Genomic DNA, 26,751 nt, shown 5'->3' on the forward strand with positions numbered 1-26,751 from the left:
TTTTTTGATGAACTTGAGCTCAGTGCACATTGCACAAATAAGTCAAAACAAATAGTTTGTGCATCTTCAACAATTAGGCAACTTTTTCAACGTGCGATGAGAGAAGCGCGCCTGAACTCGTGTGCCGGCATAGAGTTACGGTAATCATATGTACTGACAATCGGTGCAATATACGCTAGTACCACGACTAATAGTACTGCAATATCACGGTTATAGTGTGAAGCCTGTATAGAGGAGGCATCTGTTTGTGAAGCATAACAGTTATCTTTAGTACATTTCAAACAGAAGGAGTAATTCTTTTTTTCTGTATTTCCAAGCAGACTCATGCCTGTGTGGAAGAATGCCTGCTTGCTATGCAAAGGGCCAGAGTACGATCCTTACTTGGACTCGGAAATTTCTGAATTTTATTTTATTAGCATCATACTCGAATTTTCAGTCACGCACAAAATTTTTCACTCACAAGCAATGATGGTGAGGCCGGAAACAATGCGAAGCGAGCTCTTTAACACCACTGCACCAAAATTTCGTAATTATACAGTCGTAAGAGCAGAGCCTGAAGGGGTAGGCGGCCATAGAAATATATACAGATATGCACAAAATGAGTTTGCACCATTAAGAAATGCTGAGCAGTTCATAAGGAAACTCTTGGCATCCATCTCCAAAAATATATGCACAAGCCCACAAAATTGAGCTCAATTTGTACACATTTTACAGGTGCCTTCCAATGAAGATAGTTCGAAGCTTTGTTGTGATTCGGGGGATGAGTCGCTGGAGGACACGAAAACAAAACCCGGTCTCTTGTGGTAGCGTGGTGTAGCTTCGGGTTAAGGAAACGAGCGCTTACAAGATGGGGATACGAAAAACAAACAGGTTTATGGCACTATTTACAAATATTTACAGCATGAGGTTAAGAGTTCACAAACCACGAACGTAGTGGTTGAACCTTTACTTGGTTCAGAGCGACGTCCCACATTCTGCGGCGCCGTTATAAGCCCTGTCGGGCTCCTTCTTCTTCAGTGGAACACCAATCACACACACACACACACAACAGGTGAGGGGTACGAGCATGCACGGCGCACGTGAACATCCAATTTTGAGTCAAGATCACTGCACTGAAAGGTGGCGCCAGAGAGGCTCTTGCTCGTCGTGTATGTCGCTGGTCGAGGGGTCCCAAGCTTCGGACAGCAGACATCAAACGGTCCGCCAATCTGTCCGCTCAATTAGCAGGGCACTTTGTGGCGGCGGTCGCCGTTTCTTCAAAGGCAGACGCTGTCTTTGTTGTCCCCTCTGGAACGGCTTACAGCTTCGTGGCGACACGACGTCTCATCCGCCGGCTAGCAGGGACAATACCTGGCGGGCATAGACATCCGGCGAGTCGGCTACTTGTTTGAGGATTAAAAGAGCGCCGCTCCCCCGTCAGCTCTCGACGCTGGTTCCAAGAAAACCTGGGTTCCAGGCGTGGGAACGCGGCCCGGCTACGCTTCTCAGCGACAGCATGGCGCCTGCTGACGACGGTCATAACAGCTTTAGCAGAAGAAGTAGACACGTAGCACTAGGCGATATGAGCACTTCACGTCACACTGGTAGCTATGCAGCATTCAAAATGTTCAAAAAAGCCAACAGAAGTGTCTTCTGGGTGTGTACAACAGTTAATTTGAGGTATATGGCATCATTCGTCGAGAGAAGAGCAAATGATTTTTAACAGACTTTCAGATCTAGGTAAGACTAAACTGCCTGCCACGGACAATGCTATAGTATATTGTTTGGCTCTCATGTTTTCAGGAAGAAAGTGACTGTCGACCAGCACCCTTTCCCAATCATGTTCACAAAAAGAGTTGCAGCGCTCTTTTAGACCAAACTTAAACTGTCAAATCGAGTGAACAAACTGCCTTTCCTGCCACACCTTCCCTTTAAGGGAAGCTTGTAGGCCTTTCACTTTAATGGCTTCCTTTTTATATGATGACGAGATATGTGGTCTATGAAATGGTACTTACATGAAAAGATGCAGTGCAGTGGATGGGGAAGATACACTTTCCTACATAGATGCGGACATGTTTGATGCGTTGGTTTTTCTTTAAAATGGGTTGTTATGGCGTTTATTAGCCGGCACACAGCGAGTATACACAATGGCGACAGTAACGGCCAAGCACGAACTCTCTGCGCGAGCGGCGTTCTTTTTGGGTAGACCCACTAGAGAGCACTTGAGAGTTTGACCCATTTCAGTGTTCCTCACCAGCCTCCTGAGCACGTTCACGTAAGCGCTGCTCGGCTTGCAGCTTGCGAACAGCAGGGCGGGCGAAGACGTCGATGATTGCGGTCTTAAAATCGGACCAGGTGGCGAAATCGGACGCGTGGTTGTTGTGCCACAAACTGGCAACACCCGTAAGGTAGAACACCAAGTTGGTCACCTTGCCGTCCTCGTCCCATTTGTTGGGGACGCTCACGCGCTCGTAAATGGCGAGCCACTCCTCCACGTCAGTGCCATCAGCGCCAGTGAAGATGGGTGGATCGCGGATCCTGGGGACACCGGGACAAGGGGGTGGCATGAGAGGAGGCGTTTGCTGAGAGGTGTCGTGGGACATGGTAGATTGCAGGGTACGAGAGCGTAGTTCCAAGGTCATCGAAGGGGATCGTAGCACTCTCCACCAACTTGTTATGGCGTTTATTAGCCGGCACACAGCGAGTATACACAATGGCGACAGTAACGGCCAAGCACGGACTCTCTGCGCGAGCGGCATTCTTTTTGGGTAGACCCACTAGAGAGCACTTGAGAGTTTGACCCATTTCAGTGTTCGGCGGCTTCTCTACAGGGTGCATTGCAGTGGACGCAGGAGAAGAGAGCTATCTTGAGGGAGTGTGCTCAACAAGGTAGCATGTCATCACAAATGATGCCCTGCAGCAAGCAGAGGAACAACCTCGTAAGTTTGTGCGGACATATGTCATGAGGCCGCTTCTTTGCAAAAAAAGGTTACATTACAGTGCACACAAGTGAAGAGACCCCTGCTCTCTTCTATCTCTGCACATGGGCTCAACAAGGAAGCCTCTAACTGAAAAGCATCCATAATACTGAACATAGGATTAGGGATGCTCTCCTGTGTGTATGCGAATGTGTTTCATGAGGTCATTTTTTTTAAAAAATGATACATTACAAATAAAGCAGGAGAAGGCATGTTCTCCTGTGTGCACACGGTTGTGTGTAAGGAGGTGGCTATTCTGAGAAAAAGATGCACTACATTGGACACACTTGAAGGGACGTTCTCCTGTGTGAATACGCATGTGTTTATCAAGGCCCCCTTTCGCTGAAAAAGATGCATTGCAATGGGCACAGGAGAAGGAACATTCTTCCGTGTGGATGCGGATGTGTTTGTCGAGGCACTTTTTAAGCATAAAGGATGCATCGCAGTGGACGCAGAAGAAGAGACGCTGTCCTTCGTGATTGCGCATGTGCTCGTTGAGGTAGCTTTTCATCACGAATGAAGCACTGCAGTGGGCACAGGAGAAAGGACGCTCTTCTGAGTGCTTGCGCATGTGTTTGATGAGGCTGGTTTTCCGACAATATGATGCACTGCAGTGAACACAGGAGAAAGGACGCTCTCCTGTGTGAGTGCGCAGGTGCTCATCAAGGTACTTTTTTATTGAAAAAGAAGCATTGCAGTGGGCACAAAAGAACGGGCGCTCTCCTGTGTGCAAGAGAATATGATGGACGAGGCTTCTTTTCTGAGTAAAGGATGCGGTACACTGGCTACATTTGTGTGGACGCTCTCCGGTGTGCGACCAAATGTGCTGATTGAGCGCGGATTTCACTATAAAAGATGCATTGCAGTGGGCACAAGAATAGGGACGCTCTCCTGTGTGCCTCCGCATAAGCGTTTTGAGTTGGTCTTTCGTAAAAAACGATCCATTGCACTGGACACAGGAAAAGGGGCGCTCTCCTGTGTGAGTGCGTACATGAACGTCCAGCTTGGAGTTATGATTGAATGATGCTGGACAGAACTGGCACTTCAAGGGGCGCTCGCCATGGCGTTTCTGAAGGTGTCTGTTCATAGATGACTTGTGGCGGGTGACATAGGTGCACCACTGGCAGGAATGCAGTCGACTTTGTGCAGACACCAGTGAAGAAGACTGCTTCGGGGCCACAAAAGACAAGGAACCTGCAAAGCCATCGAGAGCACACAAAGGCAACACAAATCATGTGTCATACAATAAGTGGAACTGGACTGTAACAGCTGGCAATGTGCACTGTTGCTTTACATATAAGCATACAGATGACCACTGTGCTTCAGCGGAACCAGAGCTACTGTTATGGCAATAGTGTATCAACCCAGCACATTTCATAAGAATTACTATATCGCTGCGCTTGATCCATACATATGCTTCAAATTCAAAGGCCAGGTTCCAGAAAATAGAATCCAATATAGTTGTTATTCAAATGCAGCATCTAAAAGGCCAAATTCCTTTAATATGCACCAATACTAAGCCATTAAAATATTTCATGCCCATAATTTTTTGTACAGAAAAATTCATAGAACACCGGCCAACAAGAGAACCATGACTCATTTCAAAATTTGGAGCATAAAAAAGAAATTGTGCAAGAAGTTAATATGAAGCAAACTAAAAAATCAATAAGAAGAGATAGGAGACTGCAAAGGTTAAGATGGCGTTACAGTTCATGGTTGTCAGAGCAACTAAGAACTGTAACGCATTATTCAATCGATTCCTGGGGTCTTGCATCCCAATATAATGACCTGGTTATATGAGAAAAATTGTAATGAGGGGACAGAGGATTAATTCACACAACCTGGGATTCTTTGTAAAGCACCTAAATTTAGGTATATGGGCATTCTTTGCATTTTGCCCCCATTAAAAGGCAGTACCTGCGACCGTGGATTGAACCCGCACCCTCGAGCTTAGCAGCGCGATACAGCGCATGCCAAGCTACCACAGTGTGTGTGCATTTTGCAAGGAACTGTTTTTAAAACTTACAATATTAAGTTGAAACCTATCAAAATATTGTCAGCATCGCTCAAATAACTGCAGCGCACCAACCATTTACCACTGAAAGGCAGTCGTGCTCGCACAGTCTTCTCCTGAACTGTAAGCGACTGTTACTGGTTAATACTATACCTACTACTCGTATTAGGGCACTGCATCAAATTCACACACGTAAATATTTCCGCATCCCCAAGTACTTATCGACCCCCTTCAGTGGTGATTCAGGACTCAAAATGCAAGAAAGGGGAAATAACTATTGGTTATACTGATTAATATGGCGAGTGTTAAGCACGATTCATAACGTTTGGTAAGCCCGCGAATCACGGGTGTACAAGTGCTCAAGTCTTGAATTTGAATCATAATATACCTAGTCGAATAATTGCATCCAACTTATGAACAGCTAGTAGTTGAAGTTGAAAATAATTTGTCAGGAAGAGTAACTGAAAAGCAAAAAAGGTCAATGGTGCAACCTAGTTTGGATGGGCTGGCTAAAATTAATGCTAATCTCATGATGGTACACTTTTCATTAAAACTTTCAATGACATCCTAACTTGAAAGCAAGCGGATGTTCTTTTTAAAGAAGATTATGTCATTTCCACACGAAAAAAAGACACATGACAAACTGAGACAGAACCAATTCTTAAAGGGCAAGTAATTGGGAGCAAACTTTTTATAAACCCACCAAACAAGCTCGCCAATTCGTACAGTTAACCACCGCGATCACATTTGTCGAATATTACAGCACTGTACAACGCGCGTATCCTCCATTTCGAAAAACATTCCCACGCCTGTTTCCCTTGCCTGACCATCTCCTCTTGTACGCACAGTCTGACCAAAGCTTGCCCATGGGCAATGCACCACTCGGCTCGTCGACAGGTTCCTTGCCCTACGAAACAGTGCCTTGGCCCTGCGCTGTCCTCATTTTTATTTTTTTTTCTGCTGCCCTCTGTCGTTTTGTAGAGCCTGAGACTTGGGGAGAAGCGGTATTGCCAGAACGAAAGCCTCCAAGATAAAAATGTGTACGTATCACACTGTAGTGCTCCTCGCTTAGTGTTTCCTGTTTGCACTGCTATGACAAGAACTCATGAGGGGGAAGCCCCGCTCTGTCTATGGTTGTAGTATACTGGTGACGTATTTAGGATGACGTGTTATGTCGCCAAAGCAACCGGAGTTATGGCATCGGGCTACTGCTTCCCAGAAATAAGTGGCGAGTGGCCGCACAAAAATTTGAAACCGGCTGAATTAGATGTTCTAACTTCCTTATTAGAACACATATTCACAAAATTCTAGCAGAAGCTTGTTCACATAGCAAAAGTGGGCATATTTCTCTTTATTAAATTTTTTAGACCTTGGGGTTGTTTGCAGGCTCTTTAACATTCAAAACACAGCAGCTCTATTTGCTAAGACATTGCTGAAGACCTTAGGGTCATGGTTCCCTGTTTACACGCAACAAAAAGAGACGATTCTCGCGACAACCAGTGATCTAAGGTTTGAATCTATTTCCGGCAAGTGTTACTTCGATCATTCACAGGCTGCATCGCTGCTGGCACAAGAAATTAATGATCAACATGCTCGTACAGACAATTTATTGAAGCAATTTTAAAATCTGGAACTTTGCTAGAATACATCAACAAGCCATGGCTCCAACAGAGAAGGCCAGTCTGTAAGACTGCCAAACTGTTAGCATAAAAATATAACCAGCCCACTGAGCTCAGCCCTTGAGGTCAGGAGCTTCAACCATACTTCAATAAGCCCCTAATCCCCCCAAAAAAAGGACAATGCAGAAAAGAGCAAGAATTTGCACTCCATTCAGGTATCACCCCAATTGCGTTGTGATACCTTGGCATCTCGGCTACTGAAGTGCCCAGCAAGTGCACGCTTGCCACTGCAGGAAACAATGTAAGATCATGGTGAAAACGTGAAAGAAGATATATTTGGGCATGCTGATGATTAATTTTAACTTTTTAGCGCACAAACAAACAAGGACAAAAAGCAACACTGACACAGTGCTGTACGAATGAAGGCGAGAGAGCCTGGAGACGGGTACTGTAGAGCAGCTGGTGCTTGAAGGCATGAGCAGATATATTTACAAGTCTTTTGTACTCGATTTTCAATTCCATTATTTTTGTCAATTATTCAGCAGCATTTCATATGGACTCGATTCTAGACAAACTTTCTCTTGTTGCACACTACCACTGCTAATATTTAGCGATGATAGCGTTGATTTGCAGTCACCTCTAGCCTGCACTTTAGCTGATCATATGGCCATAGAAAATGATACGAGGTTCAGCTAATATCTAATCTGCTCACAAAGCCGACGCAGGTAGCGTCTGCTAGTAAAAACCGACTGCTCACGCAGCACAATCGTTCACTGGCCACCCCTTATATGTAGGCACTGGATTGCGTGTTTAGAATTCAGTCAAGGATGTCTTTACTTGGCTTCCGCTTGACTTGACGCTTTGTTCGACTCAAATAGATGCGATGGAAGCAGCAGTTACTTCAACCAATAGTGGGGCACAACCCAACATCAGCGTCTCACCACTCATTGAAAGCAACACTTCTCTTTCATTCAATAAATAAGAATGATAAAGACGAAATAACAAATAAGCATTCCCAAACCATACCCAATTACGCAACATACCCCAACTACTCTGCAACGCACTTGCCCAAGTTCTTCCTGTGAGAAGATGTGGGTGTTTTTTTTTAGTTATGTACAGCCACCCATTTCTTTTCTTTACCTGAACGAGCCAAGGCTTACCTGAATGAGCACCAAGCACAGTGGCCAAGTGAATGAGAGTACGTGCATACGCTCAATGAACAGTCATGTGCACATGTCTTTCCTAGGCTGTTCTGGGAAACGGACACTGCCCCCTTCTTTCGAGCGCCATTACTGCCATCATTGATTCCTTTTTCGAATGCTGCCATTATGTTATTAAAAAACAATTTCACCAAAATATGCGAACCAATGAATGCAACAGCAAGAAATTGTACGGCTGGCAGCCAATTCATTTAGATTTGATATCGCGCAACACTACAAAACCGGGAGAGATGCTCCTCTTGCTGTCTCTTCATGTTGAGAGTGCTGCAGCATGTGGAAGGGTTCATGAGCTATTTGCACTAATGCCTGAAGTGATCGTGCATGCATAGCAATCGTGACCACAGCTTTAGGATCAAAGTTTACGGCTGCTCCTAGGTTGATCACAACTTTTTCGAAACGGAAACAATAACCGTTTCAATCAAACCAAAAATAGGTTCCCGCCACGTTTCCAGGTACGGTGCTTGATCGCTTTCTCATTTTGCGGCAAAATTCTGGTGCTGTGGCGCACTACGGCAAGTTTGACCCAGCAGGGGTGGTTCGGCACAGGATGGCGCACGTGAGTCTGGCTCACAATGGCTCAGCTGTTCCACTCCTGCAATTGTCGGCAGTCCTACCACACTTACACCGCTTGAACTGAGTACAGTGCTAAGCTTCAGTCTGGAACACAAGGGGCTTGTACAAAGTCTTTGCAATTCATTGATTCGAGCTAGACAGGTGGTGTTCTGGGCTTGTGTTTTTGCAAATCCACTCAACCATGCTAATGCTCATCCAAGTGTAGCTGAAAAATTGAAAGAGGACCAGAGGGGAGAAGGGGGGATGAGTTGTGCGTGCAATCTTGACAGCCATCAGCTGATGGCTCATATCTTGATAGATATGTGGGGTCTAACATCCCAAAACCACCATATGATTATGAGAGACACTGTAGTGAAGGGCTCCGAAAATTTCGAACACCTGGGGTTCTTTAACGAGCGCCCAAATCTGAGCACATGGGCCTACAGCATTTTCGCCTCCATCGAAAATGCAGCCACCGCAGCCGGGATTCCATCCCGCAACCTGCGGGTCAGCAGCAGAGTACCTTAGCCACTAGACCACCACAACAGGGGGGGGGGCTCATATCTTGGTACCATTTGTACTTTCTGCTCTCTCACCATGTATCTTGCATTTAAAGGGCCGATAAACCACCCAGAGGTCGAAATTCATTTCTGATGGGGAAATTGCGCACGAGTGTACGACGAACACGAAGCTGTGAGAATGTTTCAGAACGGTGCAGTAATAGCGGAGTTAGACACATTTGATTATTGAAACCGCAATGATTACTGATTTCACTCTCTCCTGCGCTTCCCTCCCTTGGTACCCTCTCCCTAGCCGCATTGCCCTCTCACGAGTGCGCCTCCCAATCTCGCATGGCGTACGTGATCAGTGATGCGCTGTTTTGAAACACCGTCTACTTTCGGTTGCCGCAACTCCGGCTGTAGAATCCGTCAGTTGTGATATTGCTGAGCGCTTGTTCGCGAACCGTGGCTGCGGTAATTGTGCCGATATGGACCCTGCATTGGGCACACGCCTTCAAAGGATCGCTGTTGCGATGGACCCATACAGGGACACGCCGTGCCAGACAACCTCCGCCAGAGATGAGGCACATGCACGTGGGCATCACGACAAACAACAACAAGCGGCACGAACTGCTGCTTGCAGACTGACTCGAATTTTTACGCTCTTGCTCGACCAATCACAGCATATTTCGCTCGGCATGTCAGAGGTATGGAACGGCGCATCAGGCGGAGGCCTGAAAAGTCCCGGAAAAAAGGAGGGATAGTTTTTTGGATGAGGAGCGCCGGCAGCACGTAGCGCTGCCACCTGTAGAATTGTTGATCGCTATGGCATTCCACACACAATGCGCGTGTTTACTTGAAGTGTTTGAAAAAATATCAGGGGTGGTTTACAGCCCTTAAAGAGACAGATAGCACGAAATTCACAAACTTCACACGAGCGGCCATATTCTTCAATGGCACTGTTTTCTAGCGTGACACCAGATGGGATGCCAGAGGATTGAGCTGCTAACCTTACCTCATATAACATTCTGATTTGTTAATTTAGTGTTCCTTTCTTCACTTTGGAGCAAAACCACACTGTTTTCTATTTTTTTTTTTTCAATCTTACCATGAATGCAGATACATACGTGAAGCAACAGCTTGAACATCTGTTTGTGTGGCACTTGTGGACAGAACTTTCTCTCCATTTGCTTGTGATGCTTCATGTCGGGTTGATACTTGAGCTTGAACCAATTTATTTGCAACGTGGTGCAGCTCACACGCCAGCTCTCGTGACGTTTCTACAGCTCTTCCCGGCTGACAGGCCAGATATAGTGATGACCGATACACTGCCTCTGCTGCAATGTCATCCTGAAATCAGTCGGCTTGTGTTGTTACGTGTGACAACAGCAAAGATTATTATTGCCAAGAAAAAGAATTAAAGTCCTCTTACGTGATCTCTTTTGCTGCTATGACATGGTCTTGGCATGCACCCAATGGTTCCATCTCCAGAGAGCAACAGTCTAGGATCCTGCAATAGTGTATGAAAGGATGGGTTACTGGGACATACACAACAAAATGGGCACCTATGGAAATCCTTAAAATAAATATTTCACATATGTTGAACAGGTCTGCATGGCTTGCACAAAATTACACAAGACTGTAACACAGCAAAAATGATGGGCATCAAGCTGGCCCTGGCTTGGCAAGGCTGTTACTCTTTCACCTGTCTTAGCACCCTTTCTATACTATTACTATACATGGCTATGCTTGCTGTCTATTATTTATCTTTCTATTTGAGCCTCTGTCTCTCTATCCTTCTCTTTTTTTTTTCTCTGGAAGTGTTTTCTAACCACACACCTTCTTCACTCTCCGACAAGAACAGCTCCAGTGTAGAACTCCAAAGTAGAGCTTGAGGGGGAGCACGCGCGCCCAGCCTCCCTTTCCCTTTTTTACGGCAACGCGAAAGCCTAGGTGCGGGAATACCCCCACAGCCGGCGCTCGCGATTTCCCCTTTCCGGCGTGCGGAACACGGTTTGCCCTCCCTCAGCGAGAAAAGGTATTATTCTCGACAGGGAGAGGGAAACTGGGGAAGGGGAAAAACTGGCGTGCGAACGGCCGCACGCCCTTTCTGATTCCGGCCAGGAACGAAGGAGGCCGAACCCGCAACCCTCCTGGGAGCCGAGGACGACAACGACCAAGAAGTAAGCATCTACCCTTATTTTCTGTACTATCTCCTCACGACATTTGCGCGCTATTGCTAATGCCAAGCAATAAAGTGTTGTTGTTGACCTAGCCTGTCGCCTTATTCGCTCGAACCCGTGTAGCTGCAATGAGACCAGCTATGGATAGGGGACGTTAATCGTGCATGGTACGACTGTGTGCGGCTGGAACATTAGCTAGGCTTCTGCGTCAGCCATACATAGGAGGGACCCCCTACTAGCTCCAGTGTAGAACGTTTCCGGAAATTGGAAAAATCCTAATACTGCACCGGTCCACTAAAAATGTACATACCGGCAGCAAATACGGAACAGGGTCGCAGGTTGCAGCTGCTCCCGTTAATCGTTCGTACTGTGTGCTCAGGCGGCGACTGAGTGGGTGCCGGTTCACGACATGACGGTAATCATTACATGTCAATGACATATGGCGAACATCGACCACGACAGCTCTGCTGCAAAAGATCTCATAAAACCCCTCCAGTAAAATCACCTGGCACATGTCTTTTCTGGCACTGTACTGTGCTTCACCTTATATAACTTACATTAATTGTGCTCAAACAAGTCAAACCCACTACTGTTGAAACCCCAGGCATGCACCTGGGCGCAATACTCATCTCTTTTATGAGGTGTCTCTCATAAGCAGGGCACCACGAATGCATTTTGTGACCCACCCCAACCTTGAAAGGGACACATTAATGTCACTTACACCCGTTTGTATATTACATCAGTGTCCCTTGTAAAGGGGTTTGACTGTATATACTCATGTTTGCTTTTGAACCTTTTATATTATAATCAATCCTGGAAGATGTTTAGGCGAATACCTCTCCAGTACTGCATATAGGCCTTTTTAGTGCTAGAAACGATTGTAAGAATATCTTCGACCTTATAGACATTTAAGATATTCGTTTTGAGTGCTTAAGCAATGCTGACTCAACAAGAACACTGTCCATCCCTTTGCCATGTGTGACGATTGCTGCTCTAACGAAATTGAAATGAAACAAATTAAATTTCCATTTTAGTGCTTATGTCTGAGCCCTGGCCACCCATTCCAAAGGAGAGTACCACAATGTCTAGGATACTCAACCACTCTTTTTTTTTAACTTTCATTACAGCATGTAACATTCAAGCAAGGCAAATGCATCATCAATAGGTTTTAAGTGAGGTGCTGCAGTTTCCATGTGCCTCATGCACTTAAAATGGCTTCAGATCATACAGATCATCTATAACCTTAAGTATTTTATGGTGATAACTAGAGATCGAATTATAGGCAAATGCCTATTTTGTTCCTTGCATTCCTACCGTGCCATATTGCTATATGAGCATAAATTAGAGATTAAGTAGGGCTTTTATGGTGTTTTTATAGTGCCTATAAATGCCTATTTTCCAAATGAGTGCGTATATGAGCGCTATTCAAGCCCTAGTTTTGTTTTCAAGCGTGGTGTGAAACGGTTATTCATGTAAAAAAAGACAGCATTGATATTTCGAAACACTATAAGGTTCAACGAAGACAATGCTGAAATGCTGCGAGCGATTGGAGGAGGAGCATGAGGAGTGCAAAAGATGCTATTTCTGCAGCCCTAAGTTGAAGAATGGCTCGGGGTCTGCAGGAGAAGAGGGAGAGAGATTTAAAGACGGGGTAAGAAAACAAAAGTGACGTCTATGGCGAAAGACGTGCCGACCACCTTCTACAAATAGCTGTCCAGTGCCCTGAAGGAATTGAAGAACCCCCCTGAAAACCTGGGTGTTGCAAGGGGGAAAAGAAGAGCAGGTTTTTTCTGGGCAGCCGCAGGTAGCTGGAGAACGAATAAAAAACCATGGAGGACCACTCATGAAATGCTCTTGTTGATTCAGTGGTGACGAAGGTCGCCAAATCGTTATACTTTATACAGCGAAGCCTGAGACAGGTGCCGGCATGTTTACAATCAACGGTGTATTTAGCATACATTCACTGTATGCTTGTTCCGTATGAGATCCCTTGTCATATGTCTTTAGGTGACAAAAATTAAAAAATATAGAAAAGCGCTTTAAGGTTTGTCCTAAGCCATTACTCAAAAATGACAGCTATAACAAAAATAAAATGTACAAGGATGGGAATTGCTATCATTGCGTCGAATTAAACTGCAGTTAAAGCTCTTATGTCAAGCATTTCACTCTAAACTCACATGAGAAAATGAATGTACCTAAACGGTCCTTTTCGCGCAATGGTAATTAAGATTTTAGAATGTCATATCAGATATAATTTTTCTGATAATTCATTTTTGTTAGCTTCATGACAGAATGAATTGGCTTATAAAGAGAACAAAGTGTGTTGTGCAAATGAAGGCGTGTTTTCGTTGACATTGTAACCCATCTGCTGCAGCGCCTTCACATAAAAAATGTGATGTGCACGCGGATTTTGTTTTGTTTGTAATTTACTTTTTAGGCACCTCTTTCTAGGTGACATAATATTATCACAATGCAGAAACAGCAGCGGTTGAATACAAGAAACTCACTTTAATTGTACCAGAACACTGGCAAACTTATCGGAAGAGAACCTCGTCTTTTTCTCTCGCTGCGCGTGTTTTTCGTTGTTCTCTTGGTGTTGCATATTCAAAGCGGCATTGGTCCCCCTCCAAAGAGCAGCACCCTGATGCTCTTCTACAAAAGACGGTGAAGTAGATGTATGGTGTAAATAAGTCTGAAAGTAGGGCTTCATTCGCACAACGTGCACGATTTCTGGTTTTTGCTAGTGAGTTGTCGAGGGGCTGTCAGGAACGACCACATAATTAACGTCACTCAGGCATTGTAAAATTGTGTAGGGGCCAAAATACCTTTTCAGCGATTTTTCAGACGGTCTCCGGCGGCAGATAAGACTCTGTGAGATAACATAACTTTAATGTTTCCGCACGGAACTTTTTACAATGACTGCCCTTGAATCGGGGCACACACACAGTTTTCTTGCTTATTTCGGGCGAGAGTGTTCTTATCGCTGGCGCCCGTGTTTGGAGGCATCCCCGCGACACGCAGGCGCAGAAGCGGCGCCGACCCGTTTCACCACACCAACCCCCCCACGCAGATAGGAGCCTTCAGGGTTGAAGAGGTTTGGGGACCCGCACCTGGCGTCCAAGGCGGGTGGTGTAGGGTGTGAGCCTAGGCGTTGCGGGCTGTTGTCGGCGAATTACGGGAGGCGTGCGGGGGTTGGTAGGCTCCTAGGAAAGGATGTATGATGGCTTTAGGCGGTCGATGAAAATGCGTACATCCTTTCCACTGATTTGCAGGGTGAATGTTTTGTCGTCGCGACAGATGACTTTGTAAGGTCCGGAGTAAGGCGGCCGGAAAGGTGCGCGTACGGTGTCGTCGCGGAGGAAGGCATGCGAGCGATGTTGCCAGGCCCTTAAACACGAACGGGGTCGGCTTGATGTGGCAAGCCGATGGTGAGGGGAGCAGCGCGCCTATTGTGGAACGGAGTGGAACGACGAAGTCTGCAGGATCCGAGCTGGTTACATCAGAGGTCGGAGCGGAGAGGAGTTCTCCAGGTAGGCGAAGCGGCTCCCCGTAGACGAGTTCTGCAGGCGTGGCTTGAATGTCTGGCTTGAAAGTTGCGCGCAGACCGAGAGCGACGGCAGGGAGAGCTTCGAGCCAGGTTGAGTGAGGGTGGCACATGATGGCTGCTTTGAACTGCCAGTGAAACTGTTCAATCATCTCGTTGGCGCGAGGGTGGTAGCTAGCTGTCCGTGAACGCTCGAACCCGGTGGAGAGCCCGAGGATCCTGAAGAGTTGAGATTCGAATTGCCTTCCTTGATCGGTGGTGACTGGACGAGGAGTGCCGAAGCATGAAACCAAGCCGGAGAAGGCTGGTGCGACGTCTTCTGCGGTGATCCTTTCGAGCGGCCACACCTCGGGCCAACGAGTGTAACAAACGATTGATGGCGGTGAGGCAATAGCGGTAAGGGCCCGCTGGTGGGAGGGGGCCAAGGATGGCGATGTGGACGTGCTGGAACTGTTCTGTCGGGAGGGGGAATTCTCCGAGTGGCGACGTGACGTGCCGGGAGATTTTGACCCGCTGGCATTGAATGCATGTGTGTGCCCAGGTGCGGCAGTCCCTTTGCATTGAGGGCCACGCGTACCGGTCAGTCACGAGGCGTGTAGAAGCTCGGATGCCGGGATGACTGAGGTTGTGTAACTGGTTGAAGAGGCTTTGGCGATGCAAAGAAGGGACGTATGGTCTCACTCAACCTATTGATATGTCACAGTAGAGAGCGTCCGTTGACCCAGGTATGGTAACTTTTTGAAGTTGAAGGGAAGAGCCATTCTTGAGGAACTGCTGGAGTTCGGTGTCTATTTTCTGAGCTTCGGCGAGGGCGTCGGTTGTAACGGTTGGTAGCTCGACAGCCGAGACGCGAGAGAGTGCGTCGGCGACCACGTTTTCCTTTCCGCTGATGTGGCGGATATCTGTGGTGAATTGAGCGATGAAGGGCAGCTGGTTCTGCTGGACCGGTGGAAGTTTTTCGCAGCGTTGGGAAAAGGCGTAAGTGATAGGTTTATGGTCGGTGTATATGATGCAGTGCCGTGCCTCGAGGATGTGGCGAAAGTGTTGCACTGCTTCGTAGATGGCAAGGAGCTCTCTGTAGTAGGCTGGCCAGGTCGTCTCCGCAGGGGGCGATGTTGCATCGCCGACGCTGACGGAAGGCGGGGGCGGCTTCGGGGAAGAGAGTTTCTTCGAGAAGAACGCCAAGGGGCGCCAGTTGTTTCCCACACGCTGCATGAGAGAGGCTCCGACGGCGGTGCTAGAGGCGTCTGTGAAAAGACCCAGGGGCGCCTCTGGCTTGGGATGGGAGAGGAGCGTAACGTTGCAGAGGGCAGTTTTGCAGTCTTCGCGCTTGCGTTAAGGCTGGGGTCCAAGTGACAGGATGGTTGCTGCGTTGGCCGGCCAATGCATCATGGAGAGGGACCTGATATGTGGCCGCTTTAGGCACGAAGCGCCGGTAAAAGTTGAACATGCCCAGGAAACGGCGGAGGTCCTTCGCTGTGGCAGGCAGCGCATAATTTTGCAGGGCCAGGATGCGGTCAGGCAAGGGTCTAGTTCCTTCTGAAGAGATTTCATGGCCAAGAAACGTGACAACAGGGGCGCCGAGCGTGCTCTTCTGAACATTTATGAGTAAGCCGTATTCGTCGAGACGCTGGAACAGTTGACGAAGGTGTTAGCTATGTTCCGTTTCGTTGCGAGAGAAGATCAAGATGTCGTCTAGGTAGACGAAACAGAAGTCCAGGCCGCGGACGTCGTCGTCAATGAAGCGTTGAAAGGTTTGCCCCGTGTTGCGTAGACCAAAAATCATGAAAGAGAATTCGAATAGACCGTAAGGCGTGATAATTGTGGTCTTTTGGATGTCATCCGGGTTTACAGGAATCTGTGTGTAGGCTATTACGAGGTCCACCACTGAGAAGATAGTGCTGCCGTCTAAACGGTGTGCAAAGTCCTGTATATGACGGACGGGGTACCTGTCGGGGACAGTGCGGGCATTGAGGGCGCGATAATATCCGCAGGGGCGCCAGCCATTGGTCTTCTTTGGTACCAGATGAAGCGGTGAGGCGTAAGGCCCCTCCGAGCGGCAGACAGTACCTTCGTGGAGCATGGCTTCGAATTCGGCCTGTGCGATTCGTAGGTGGTCCGGGGCTAGCCGACGGGCGCGGCATGAGACCGGGGGACCGGGAGTAGTAAGAATGTAGTGCATGGTTGAGTGGCGCACCTCTCGCGGACGCCCGCTAGGTCGAGTCAGGTCGGAAAATTTTGCGAGGATGTCATGGTATGGCGACTGATTCCCAATGGTGAGTGCCTTGACCTTAGGCTATTGGGTGGTCGCATGTTGGCCCGGCGTGAAGAGGCCTGTTGTAGCGTCGATAAGTCGGTCATATCGGCAGTCAGGTAGAAGACTGTAGTACGCAAAGTCGGACCCGATGATCGACTCTGCGACGTCGGCGATGACGAAATTCCACGGAAAATCTCGACACAGGTTTTAGAAGTTGATGTTAAGGCGGAGCGAGCCGTAGGTCTTGATGATCGAATGGTTTGCCGCACTGAGCTCAAAGGACGTGCAAGGACGCTTGTCACGCGGGAAGGTTCGGGGAAAGCAACAGATGTTGGAGCCACAGTCGATGAGGAATGGCCACTTTGTGACTTGGTCGGTGACGAATATGCGACGACCTCTAAGTTGGCAGCTCGCGGCTGTCTCTACGGGCTGCCGTTGAAGTTTCCCTGACGTCCAGCTGAGCAAGATGGTTGACATTTCCGGGCTTTGTCCCTGAAGCAGCGATGATTAAGTAGCAGGGGCCGTTATCATTTCCGTGCGGTGAAGCGGGGTTGTTGTCTTGGCTTTGGGAGCATTTTTGTGGACGCAGCTTCGGGCTTTGATCCAGGTGCCTTTGAATTGAGTCTAGCTGACGGGTGATTTCGTCGACACGGCGCGTGAGCTCGCTGCTGGACGCTGCTGTTAGGTGTCAACGGCGTTGACGGTGAGAGGCGATGCTGGCAACAAAATCTCGACGACTTGATCAGCGATGTGAGAGAGCTGGTCCAGCGGCAGATTCGGCTGCACCTGGAGGATGGCCTGCGCATGTGAGGGTAGACGCTGAAGCCAGATGATACGGAGGAAGGAGTCGTCGACCGGGGTGCTGCCCAAGAGGTCACGCATGTAACGCAAGAGCTGCGATGGCTTGCGGTCACCGAGTTCTTCGTGCTGGAGTAGGCGACGCACCTTCTCGTCTTGTGAAGGTGAAAGCCGGCGGATCAGTTTTCTCTTCAGATGTAGGTAACGGTCATCAGCCGGGGTATTCGCAAATATATCGCGAACCTCAGCCGCATAGTGAGAGTCTAGATGGGCGACGACGTAGTCATAGTGCATCCGGTCCGTAATGATGCGTGCCGTGGAAACCTGCGCCTCGACTTGAGCGAACCACACGTCAGGCACCTCTGCCCAAACGGCACGTTCTTCTGCTGTTCCTGCTACAGCCATCATACCTACTACTGTGCATACTCCTGCATAGGGTTCGACTGTGGGTAATATTGTCACAATACAGAAACAGCAGCAGTTGAATACAGGAAACTCACTTTAATTGTACCAGAACACTGGCAAAACTGATCAGAAAAGAACCTCGTCTTCTTCTCTCGCTGCGCGTGTTCTTCGTTGTTCTCTTGGTGCTGCATATTCAATGTGGCATTTGCCCCCCTCCAGAGAGCAGCGTCCCAATGCTCTTCTACAAAAGACGATGTAGTAGATGTATGGTGTAAATCAGTCCGAAAAGTAGGGCTTCATTCGCACAACGTGCACGATTTCTGGTTTTTGCTGGCGAGTTGTCGAGGGGCTGTCAGGAACGACCATGTAATTACCGTCGCTCAGGCGTTGTAAAACTGTGTAGGGGCCAAAATACTTCTTTAGCAATTTTTCAGACAGTCCCCGGCGGCAGATAGGACTCCATACCCAGACTGTCGCCGGCCCGATAGACGACAAGTCGGTGTCGCAGATTATAAAGTTTGGCGTCGTAATTTTGCTGCTGGGTGATTCGGACGCGCGCAAGCTGCCTCGCTTCTGCTCGTTGGGTAAAAGATGCAGCGTCCAAATCGATGTCATTGTAGTCGTGCAGTAACATGGCATCAAGCATCGTCACTTCACGGCCATGAAGGAGACTGAACGGCGTTCTTCGTGTAGTTTCTTGCGGGGCTGTATTATTGGCGAACGTGATGTACGATATAATGTCCCAGTTCTTGTGATCCACGTCAACGTACATACTCAACATGTCAGCAATAGTCTTGTTGAGGCGTTCTGTTAAGCCGTTGGTTTGTGGATGATAGGAAGTGGTTTCCCGATGGGCTGTTCCACTGAGCTCAAGCACTGTCTTCAGGAGCGCGGCCGTGAAAGCGGCACCTCGATCCGTTATTATGACTGTCGGAGCACCGTGCCTCGGGACGATACTTTCTACGAAGAATCGTGCGGTTTCAATGGCGGTGCCACATGACAAAGCCAAAGCCTTTGTTTCGGCGTAGCGCATAAGCTAATCAGTGGCGACTATTACCCACTTGTTGCCAGCATGGGAAGTCGGATATGGTCCAAGGAGATCCATTCCAATTTGGGCAAAAGGTACCGTGGGCACTTGTATTGGTTGTAATAGTCCAGATGGTTTTAACGGTGGCGATTTTCGTCGTTGGCAATCGAGGCACGTGTGCACGTTATGCTTCACAATAGCTGGAAGTCTCGGCCAGTAGTATTTCTGTTGGATTCTGGCCAATGTGCGTGTGTATCCGAGATGACCAGACGTTGGCTTATTGTGGCAAGCACACAGTATCTCCTCACGGATTGACGTCGGAACGACAAGTAGGCGGGTGCTTCCTCTGGGAGAAAAGTTTTTTTATAGGGAACACCACGACGTAAGCAGAGGCTCATTGCATATCTTCTAGGGACGGTTGTTGCCCGGCCATTCAAAAATTCAATAAGGGGAAGCAACTCGCTGTCTTCTTTCTGCTTGTACGAAATCGTAGTGGTGTCAACGACTCCTACAAACGCCATGCTGTCATCTTCAGTGTCATCGTCGCGCTTTATCAGTGACCTTGATAAGCAATCAGCGTCGGCGTGCTGCCGTCCGGACTTATACACGACCATCATATCAAACTCTTGAAGGCGTAAGCTCCACCGTGCGAGCCGACCAGACGGGTCTTTCAAGTTGGTCAGCCAGCAGAGGGAATGATGGTCGTTGACTACGTGGAAGGAACATCCATAGAGGTATGGACGAAACTTCATAATCGCCCATACGACAGCAAGACACTCTTTTTCCGTTGTGGAGTAATTGGACTCGGCGCGGGAAAACGTCCTACTAGCATATGCGATCACACACTCGGCTGAGTCTTTCCACTGGACGAGTACAGCGCCTAAACCCACGTTGCTAGCATCTGTGTGGACCATGGTAGGAGCATCCTCATCAAAGTGAGCAAGCACAGGCGGAGTCTGCAGGCATTGTCGGAGAACGTCAAATGCCACCTGTTGATCGTCGCCCCATGCGAACAAAACGTCTTCTCTTGTGAGTCGAGTTAACGGCGAGGCTATGTGAGAGAAATTGGCAATAAACCTTCGGTAGTATGCGCATAGGCCAAGGAAACGCCTGACTGCTTTCTTGTCTTTTGGCACCGGAAATTTTCTGACGGCCGCAATCTTATCGGGATCAGATCGAACACCTTTATGGCTCACCACATGGCCTAAAAATTGGAGCTCCTTGAGACCGAAATGACACTTCTCGGGTTTCAGTGTCAGGCCGGCAGACCTTATTGCCCTGAATACCGATAGCAGCCTGCTCAGGTGTTCCTCAAATATTTTTGAAAAAACAATGACGTCGTCCAGATAGACCAGACATGCCTGCCACTTAAGGCCTGACAGAACGGTATCCATCAGTTTCTTAAATGTTGCAGGGGCTGAGCACAATCTGAACGGCAAGACTTTAAATTCATAAAGCCCGTCAGGCATTACAAAACCGTTTTTCTCTATCTCGCTCGTCGACCTCAATTTGCCAATACCCACTTTTGAGGTCCATTGAAAAGAAGTAGCGTGCATACCTCAGCCTGTCGAGTGAATCATCGATGCGCGGTAATGGGTATATGTCTTTCTTTGTCACACGGTTCAGCTTGTGGTAGTCAACACAAAATCGAAAGCTTCCGTCTTTTTTTTTTAACCAGCACTACCGGCAATGCCCAAGGGCTTTTTGACGGCTGGATGACGTCATCAACGAGCATTTTCTTCCCTTGTTCCTAAATTGCTTCATGCTCTTGCGGTGCTACGCGGTATGGGTTCTGTCGTATTGGCCTTGCCGTCTCCTCCGTTATTTCCGAAGCTTCGTCAGTGGCGTTTGAGTGACCCTCGAGGTTGATGAAAAACAGTCTTTGAACTGCTGAAGATCTACTAGATGCTGTCTCTGCGCTCGTGACGAATCCGTGCTTAAGTCAATAGGTTATGGGGCTGACGTGGCTTGCGGCTCGTCCTGTTGTACTACGCAACACTCGCGGATTTCGGTGATCTCGTCGAAGTAGGCAACTGCAGTGCCTTGTGTAATGTGTCCTCGCTCGTTGGTAAAATTGGTCAACAGATCTTCCGCTTCACCGCACACAACATTGATGATACTTCTGGCAATTGCAACACTGCGAGAGAGTAGAAGCGTCAATACTTGTTCAGAGATTCCTTCTCCAGTATTCTGCTCGGTGCACGTGACTGAAACAAGGTGGCACGATAACGGAGGTACGGTCACATCGTCAATGACTCGCAGGGATTTTCGGTGTAGCGCTGCGCTTTGATCCGCTGAAAAGGTCAGTACACCGTCCGGTATATTGATGATGGCACCATGTTGACGCTAGAGATCCATCCCTAAGATTGCCTGTTTGCAACACCCGGAAAGAATAACGAAAGTTGTGACAAAGGATGCATCCCCTATCTTCATTCTTGCGGTGCACTTTCTGGTAGGTGTGAGTAGCTGCCCTCCAGCTCCTCTAATCTGCGGTCTTGTCCCTCTAATCTGCGGTCTTGTCTTGTAACCTTCCTGAGCTTGTCTGCCAGACTCTCACTCATAATTGAGAAGTCCGCGCCAGTGTCGACCAATGCCATGACGTCATGTCCGTCAATTGTAATTGCAACTTCGGCAGTAACAACACCATCTATCATCGAATCATTGAAAATTTGTGTCTCTTTGCTCGGCAGTAGAGGGGGATTTTCAGCACTTGGACGATTTGCAAGCTTCCCCACTGAGGTCGCTGCTTTTAGTTTCCCCGGCGTGGACTGGGAGATCTCCGTCTTGGCATGTCAGTGGTGCTCTGTCTAGAGGATGGAGAATAATTACCAGAAGGTGAGCGCGACCGAAACCCAAAAGGAACATCCCGCGAGGTCATGACACTCGTGTCGACGTCACGTGTTTCGTTGAAATGGCGCCGAGAAATGGTAGAAGGAAACCCTTGGTACCCTGCGACGTGATACGGGCAATACTGAACAACGTGGCCCGTTTCCCCACAATGAAAGCAGAGGGTCAAGGATACGCCCAACGTCAGTTTTGCGAAGTGGCGGCTGCCTCGGCGTCGAAGTTTCTCTGTAGTACCAAAGCGCTGTCGGCGGATGTTGCTGGTGGTACTGATGCGGTGTCGGCACGTTCGCTGGCTGTCGGCAGACTATGTCTGAATAGCTTGCTCTGGAGGTGCTCGTGTTCTGCTCAGGAAGCGAGAGCGCTTGCCTGATCTCCTGGCGCATAACTTTTGTTACTGAGGCGATCGCGCAGTCATTCGGTTTGGCGACGAGCTTCTTGACCTCTTCTTGTACGATTTGTCGTATTAGTTGGCGCAAAGAACCTTCTTCGGGTGTCGTTGCTGTGGTCGTGGCTGCCACGCTGATCGGTGCACTGTGGGTTGGGCGGTCATACTGGCGATAACGTAGCAGTGCGCGTTCGATAGATGTCGCCTCCTTGGAGAATTCATCAACACTTGTAGATGAGTTTCGCACGAGACCAGCGAAGAGCTGCTCCTTAACGCCCCGCATGAGGTGGCTAACCTTTTTGGCTTTGGGCATATTAGGATCTCCTCGACGGTTTTCTAGAGCATTTGTCAAGGCTCACATTAAATTCAAGCACGTTCAGTACATGTCACAAAGAAACCTGGCATGTTCCACATTGTAGAACAAATTATGGAAAACAAATGCTACGTCATGCCTTACCATCTTTGCTAAACTCTCTTCATTAACTGCCATATTTCCCCTCCCGAAGGATCTGGATGTGCCGATCATACATCTTATTCGCTATTGTGTTTTAAATGAACATGCATTTTATGTTAAAAGTACAAGGCGAAGCGTTTTTGAACTTTTGTATATTCATTAGTGAACACTTCTTATGCTCGTATGTTTACTATGTATTTTTGTGTATTTTTGTGTTGAAGGTGTATAGCGACGCGTTTCAAACTTTGTATATAAATTTGTTCATTGTTTTCGGATGCAAGTGTTTTAAATTATCTCTATTTCTTACTGTGCATGTGTGTACATGAATCTGTTTTTGCATTGCATTTTTGATCTTGCCCGCCAACTGTTTGTTGCGAAAGAAAAGGGGCACAGACCTCGTCAAGCCGTAATGTGGCTTTTTGTCTGTGTCCCTGTTATCTGTACAATGTATAGATGCGAAATAAAGTTCAAGTTCAAATAGCCCCGCCATGTCCTCAACAAACATCGTAACGGATTCATTTGGTTTCTGAATCCGTGACACGAGGAGACGCTGTGCGATTTCTCGTCTTTCAGTGCTCGCGAACGTGTCGAGGAACTTCTGCCGGAACTCGTCCCAAGACGACCACACGCGATTCATGAACCATGTTCGAGCTCCATCTTGAAGCGGAAAATAAACGTAGCCCAATTTCTGTGTGGTGTTCCACCCGTTAACATTCGCTGTGTGCTCGAATTCCTCGAGCTAGTCATGTGCGTCCTCATATGCGTTTCCGTGGAAGTCAACCGGAAGTCGAGGGTTCAAAGCAGTCACCTGTGTCGTGCTTGGGCTGGACATGTTGGGGCCAGTGCTTCCAGGCGCCGTCAAGCTTTCTGGCACAGTCACGCTTTCCGGCAATGAACCACCGAACTCCGGGCTGAGGCCTAACAGGCGCCGGCTGCTACGGTGAACGGGGGTGTCGATGTGCGGAAGTCTTTCTGGACTAGATGCGGGGCTATTATCAGGCGTCCCGAACATGTACCCAGCACCTCCACCAGTGTCACAATGCAAAAACAGCAGCAGTTGAATACAGGAAACTCACTTTAATTGTACCAGAACACTGGCAAAACTGATCGGAAGAGAACCTCGTCGTCTTCTCTCGCTGCGCGTGTTCTTCGTTGTTCTCTTGGTGCTGCATATTCAATGTGGCAATATTACAAAGATTGCTACTGGTCTTCATGCCCGGGAGGCACATTCACATGCCGTACCAGCCTCAACTGTGCCTGTCCGTGTGCTGCAAGTTCACTGCAGAGGCCGGAGGAAGAAGGCTCCTCCCGAAAAAGTTTTGGCGAGTTGGTTTGATGGCAGATGGATGTGGTTTGTGAGGGCTCTGAATCGACTGTGCAGATAAGTGCTTTTGCATGCTTCGAGCTTGCTTTTAATAATTAATAATGCAGAAGTGTAAACCTTTGTAGCACTTATTACATTGTACGGCTGTTGGGGGGGAGCAGTGACCTAGTATTTTTCTTCTTTGTGTTTTTTTTGCTCCTGCCAGCACGTGATGAGAGTGCTAGTACACCGACCACATAAATTTTACAGCGAAAGTTGTTATGAGATCGAAACTTGGGTCACACGCTACTGTAGTTGTCCGCCTCCGCCAGTGTCCGTAACCACAACGCATAAAATTAGACAAAAAAAAAAAAACTGGAACCAATGACACAGTACGGCTCGAATACGGGTTCACTAGGTGCCAGCACAGCATTCTTCCACTGAGTCACGCCGGTGCTTGGGACTTGTTGGCAAACTTACCTAAAGCAGGCTTATGTTGGGAAAGCAATCGTGTTAATATCACTTATAAAGCGTTTTAGAACAGGGAAACAACAACCAGTCACCGCATAATGCGAAAAGCGTAACGAATGGGTCGTCCAATGCTAGAGCCCATTACAAAAGCTTGTTCTTGTTCACTTATTAACTGTGGCGCATACACACTTCAGGCACAGTTCCTCATTGTCATCAGCCACTGCATGAACAACTGGCACAAACTTCCATGCACGTGTTTAGCGAATACCACGGTTCTCAAAAAAATGATGAAAAATAACAAAGCAAATACCAGGCTACCACACAATAATTTTAATTATTAATGCCGTAGTGGGTACCAAGCAAGTGTGCTTACAGCAGTTATCCAATGAGTGTTTAGAAAAGGATCTGAAAAGCCACTCTTCTAGCTTTTGCTCTCACTGTGCTGGGCCTTCCACGCAGGCCTGGCATTTTTCGTAGTAGAGCTTCGATCTTTTTTTTGCTTAGGGCTGTGTTGGCCATATGCTGCGTCCTGTAATTATCGAGTAGGACACTGGTGAATTGGTCGACACTGCTGAATCTGTGTCAAAAGTGTGGACATTGGTGAATTGGTGTCAGAAAATAGATGGTTAAATAGACTAAAATGTTCCTCCAGGATGTGTGGTGGGTTTGAAAATAGAGGCTTGTGCAGATGTAAATGCAGAGGAGGCTGACGCCACGTGTAGACAATGTGACGTAGAGAAAAAACTGGGGAAAATGAGGGTTGCCCAGAGTGAACTGATGATGAGAATCTGTGAGTTGGAGACTGCGTTGGCGAAGAAGGAAGAAAAAAACGACGGCTATGGAAAAAAGGCTCAGGTCTACTGATGAGGCACTAGCAAAGGTGAAAAAGGAGCGGCCGTCGAAGAAAACGCTAGGGCACCGGCACCCAGAACGGCAGCGAAGAAAGGGCAAACAAGTTCAGAAAACACAGGTTCAGCCGGTTCAATTGGTCACATGACTCAGCTTCAGCGAAGTAGTGGCGGCGGTGAGAGGGGTCAAAGCAGTTGGCGTTACAAACACAAGTAACCTCCATGTGAGGGACACCCTAGCAGAGAAGTCACAGCACGTGATAATCGCCAAGGACTCGAATGGAAATCAATGTGCAGAAGCAATTAAAGCGAGGGTAAGAGGCGACAAGAGGGTTTCAATAGAGACGTTCGCAGGACATAAGCTGAAGCAGTGATGAAGCAAGCGAGTGCAAAACTCACAGCTGAAGCTAATGTACGAAACCTTGTGATGATTGCGGGCCGTCTAAACAATGTCTTGAATGAAGAATTGGCAGGACTAGCAACCACATTGGCAAATAGGGTCAATGAAATGAAAGCCATTTCTCCTCAGGTACAGGTAATGGTATGCACGATACCAGAGGTATCGGTGCGTGATGGCAATCTGTGAAGAGCGGTTGTCGAAGCAAACAAAGAGATATGGCAGATAAGTCGAGATAAAGGCTTTGAGGTAGTGGAAAAAAACAGAGAGGTGCATAGGTGGGGTGGTTTTCAAGGAGACAGAATTCACTTTGATAGAAGGCGAGGTCATGAGGTAGGTTGGCGACTCGCAGGATACGCAGTAGCTCTTTGAGAAAGGGGCATGGGAACACTTTCGTGTCCAGGATAGCTAGTAACGAGGAAAACAACGAGGACTCTTCGACAGGTGGTATAAGGAAAAACCAGGGAAAAGGCAAAAGAAAGAAGAAGGTGCATGTTGTAACACCATACATTAACATGCAGGGTGGCAGAAAAAAAGCAAAATAGTTAGAGATTAAGGAGCAGTTAAACAAGGGAGAGCCACCACAGATTCTGAATTATACTAGAGAAGGATGCAACCGGAGCATATCAGAAAGGAAAGGTGGGGGTGTTGGAATGTTAATATAGCAAAGCCAAATGGGATAGAGTGAAGCAAACATGTTCAGAGCACCTTTGGGTTTCGGGAACAGTAGGGAGAAATAAAACGTGAAAGATAGTGAATTGCATATGCACCGTATAAAAAAATTTGGTCATGGGGCTGAAATAACCCTTTTAGGGGACATGAATGCTCACATACAGGACCTTGACGGATATTCAGACACCAGTGGCAAATTATTGCCAGATCTCTGCGATCAACATAGTCTTGAGGTAGTTAATGTGAGGCCTGAGTGTGAGGGGCAGATTATGGGGAATGTCGGACAGAGGCAACCGAG

General features: G+C 47.8%; 1 protein-coding gene across 2 annotated transcripts in view; it reads right to left on the reverse strand.

The window, feature by feature from the left end:
- Window positions 1-394: 394 nt before the first annotated feature.
- The window catches only part of LOC119185076 (uncharacterized), a 38,329-nt gene continuing 11,972 nt past the window's right edge, over window positions 395-26,751 (reverse strand). The window contains exons 4-7 of one of the 2 annotated variants that reach the window (XR_012894452.1): window positions 10,295-10,372; window positions 9,990-10,212; window positions 1,995-4,151; window positions 395-1,502 (exon numbers count right to left, since the gene is read on the reverse strand). Coding sequence is in view for 1 of the 2 variants with exons in the window: in XM_075890609.1 (XP_075746724.1) it covers window positions 3,079-4,151; window positions 9,990-10,212; window positions 10,295-10,372 (1,374 nt within the window). In the remaining variant the exon portion in view is untranslated. Of the gene's footprint in view, window positions 4,152-9,989; window positions 10,213-10,294; window positions 10,373-26,751 lie in introns of both variants that reach the window. The other variant, XM_075890609.1, reaches the window with a different exon arrangement.

This window comes from Rhipicephalus microplus, chromosome 3, assembly GCF_043290135.1.
Source record: "Rhipicephalus microplus isolate Deutch F79 chromosome 3, USDA_Rmic, whole genome shotgun sequence".
NCBI classification, from domain to species: domain Eukaryota; kingdom Metazoa; phylum Arthropoda; class Arachnida; order Ixodida; family Ixodidae; genus Rhipicephalus; species Rhipicephalus microplus.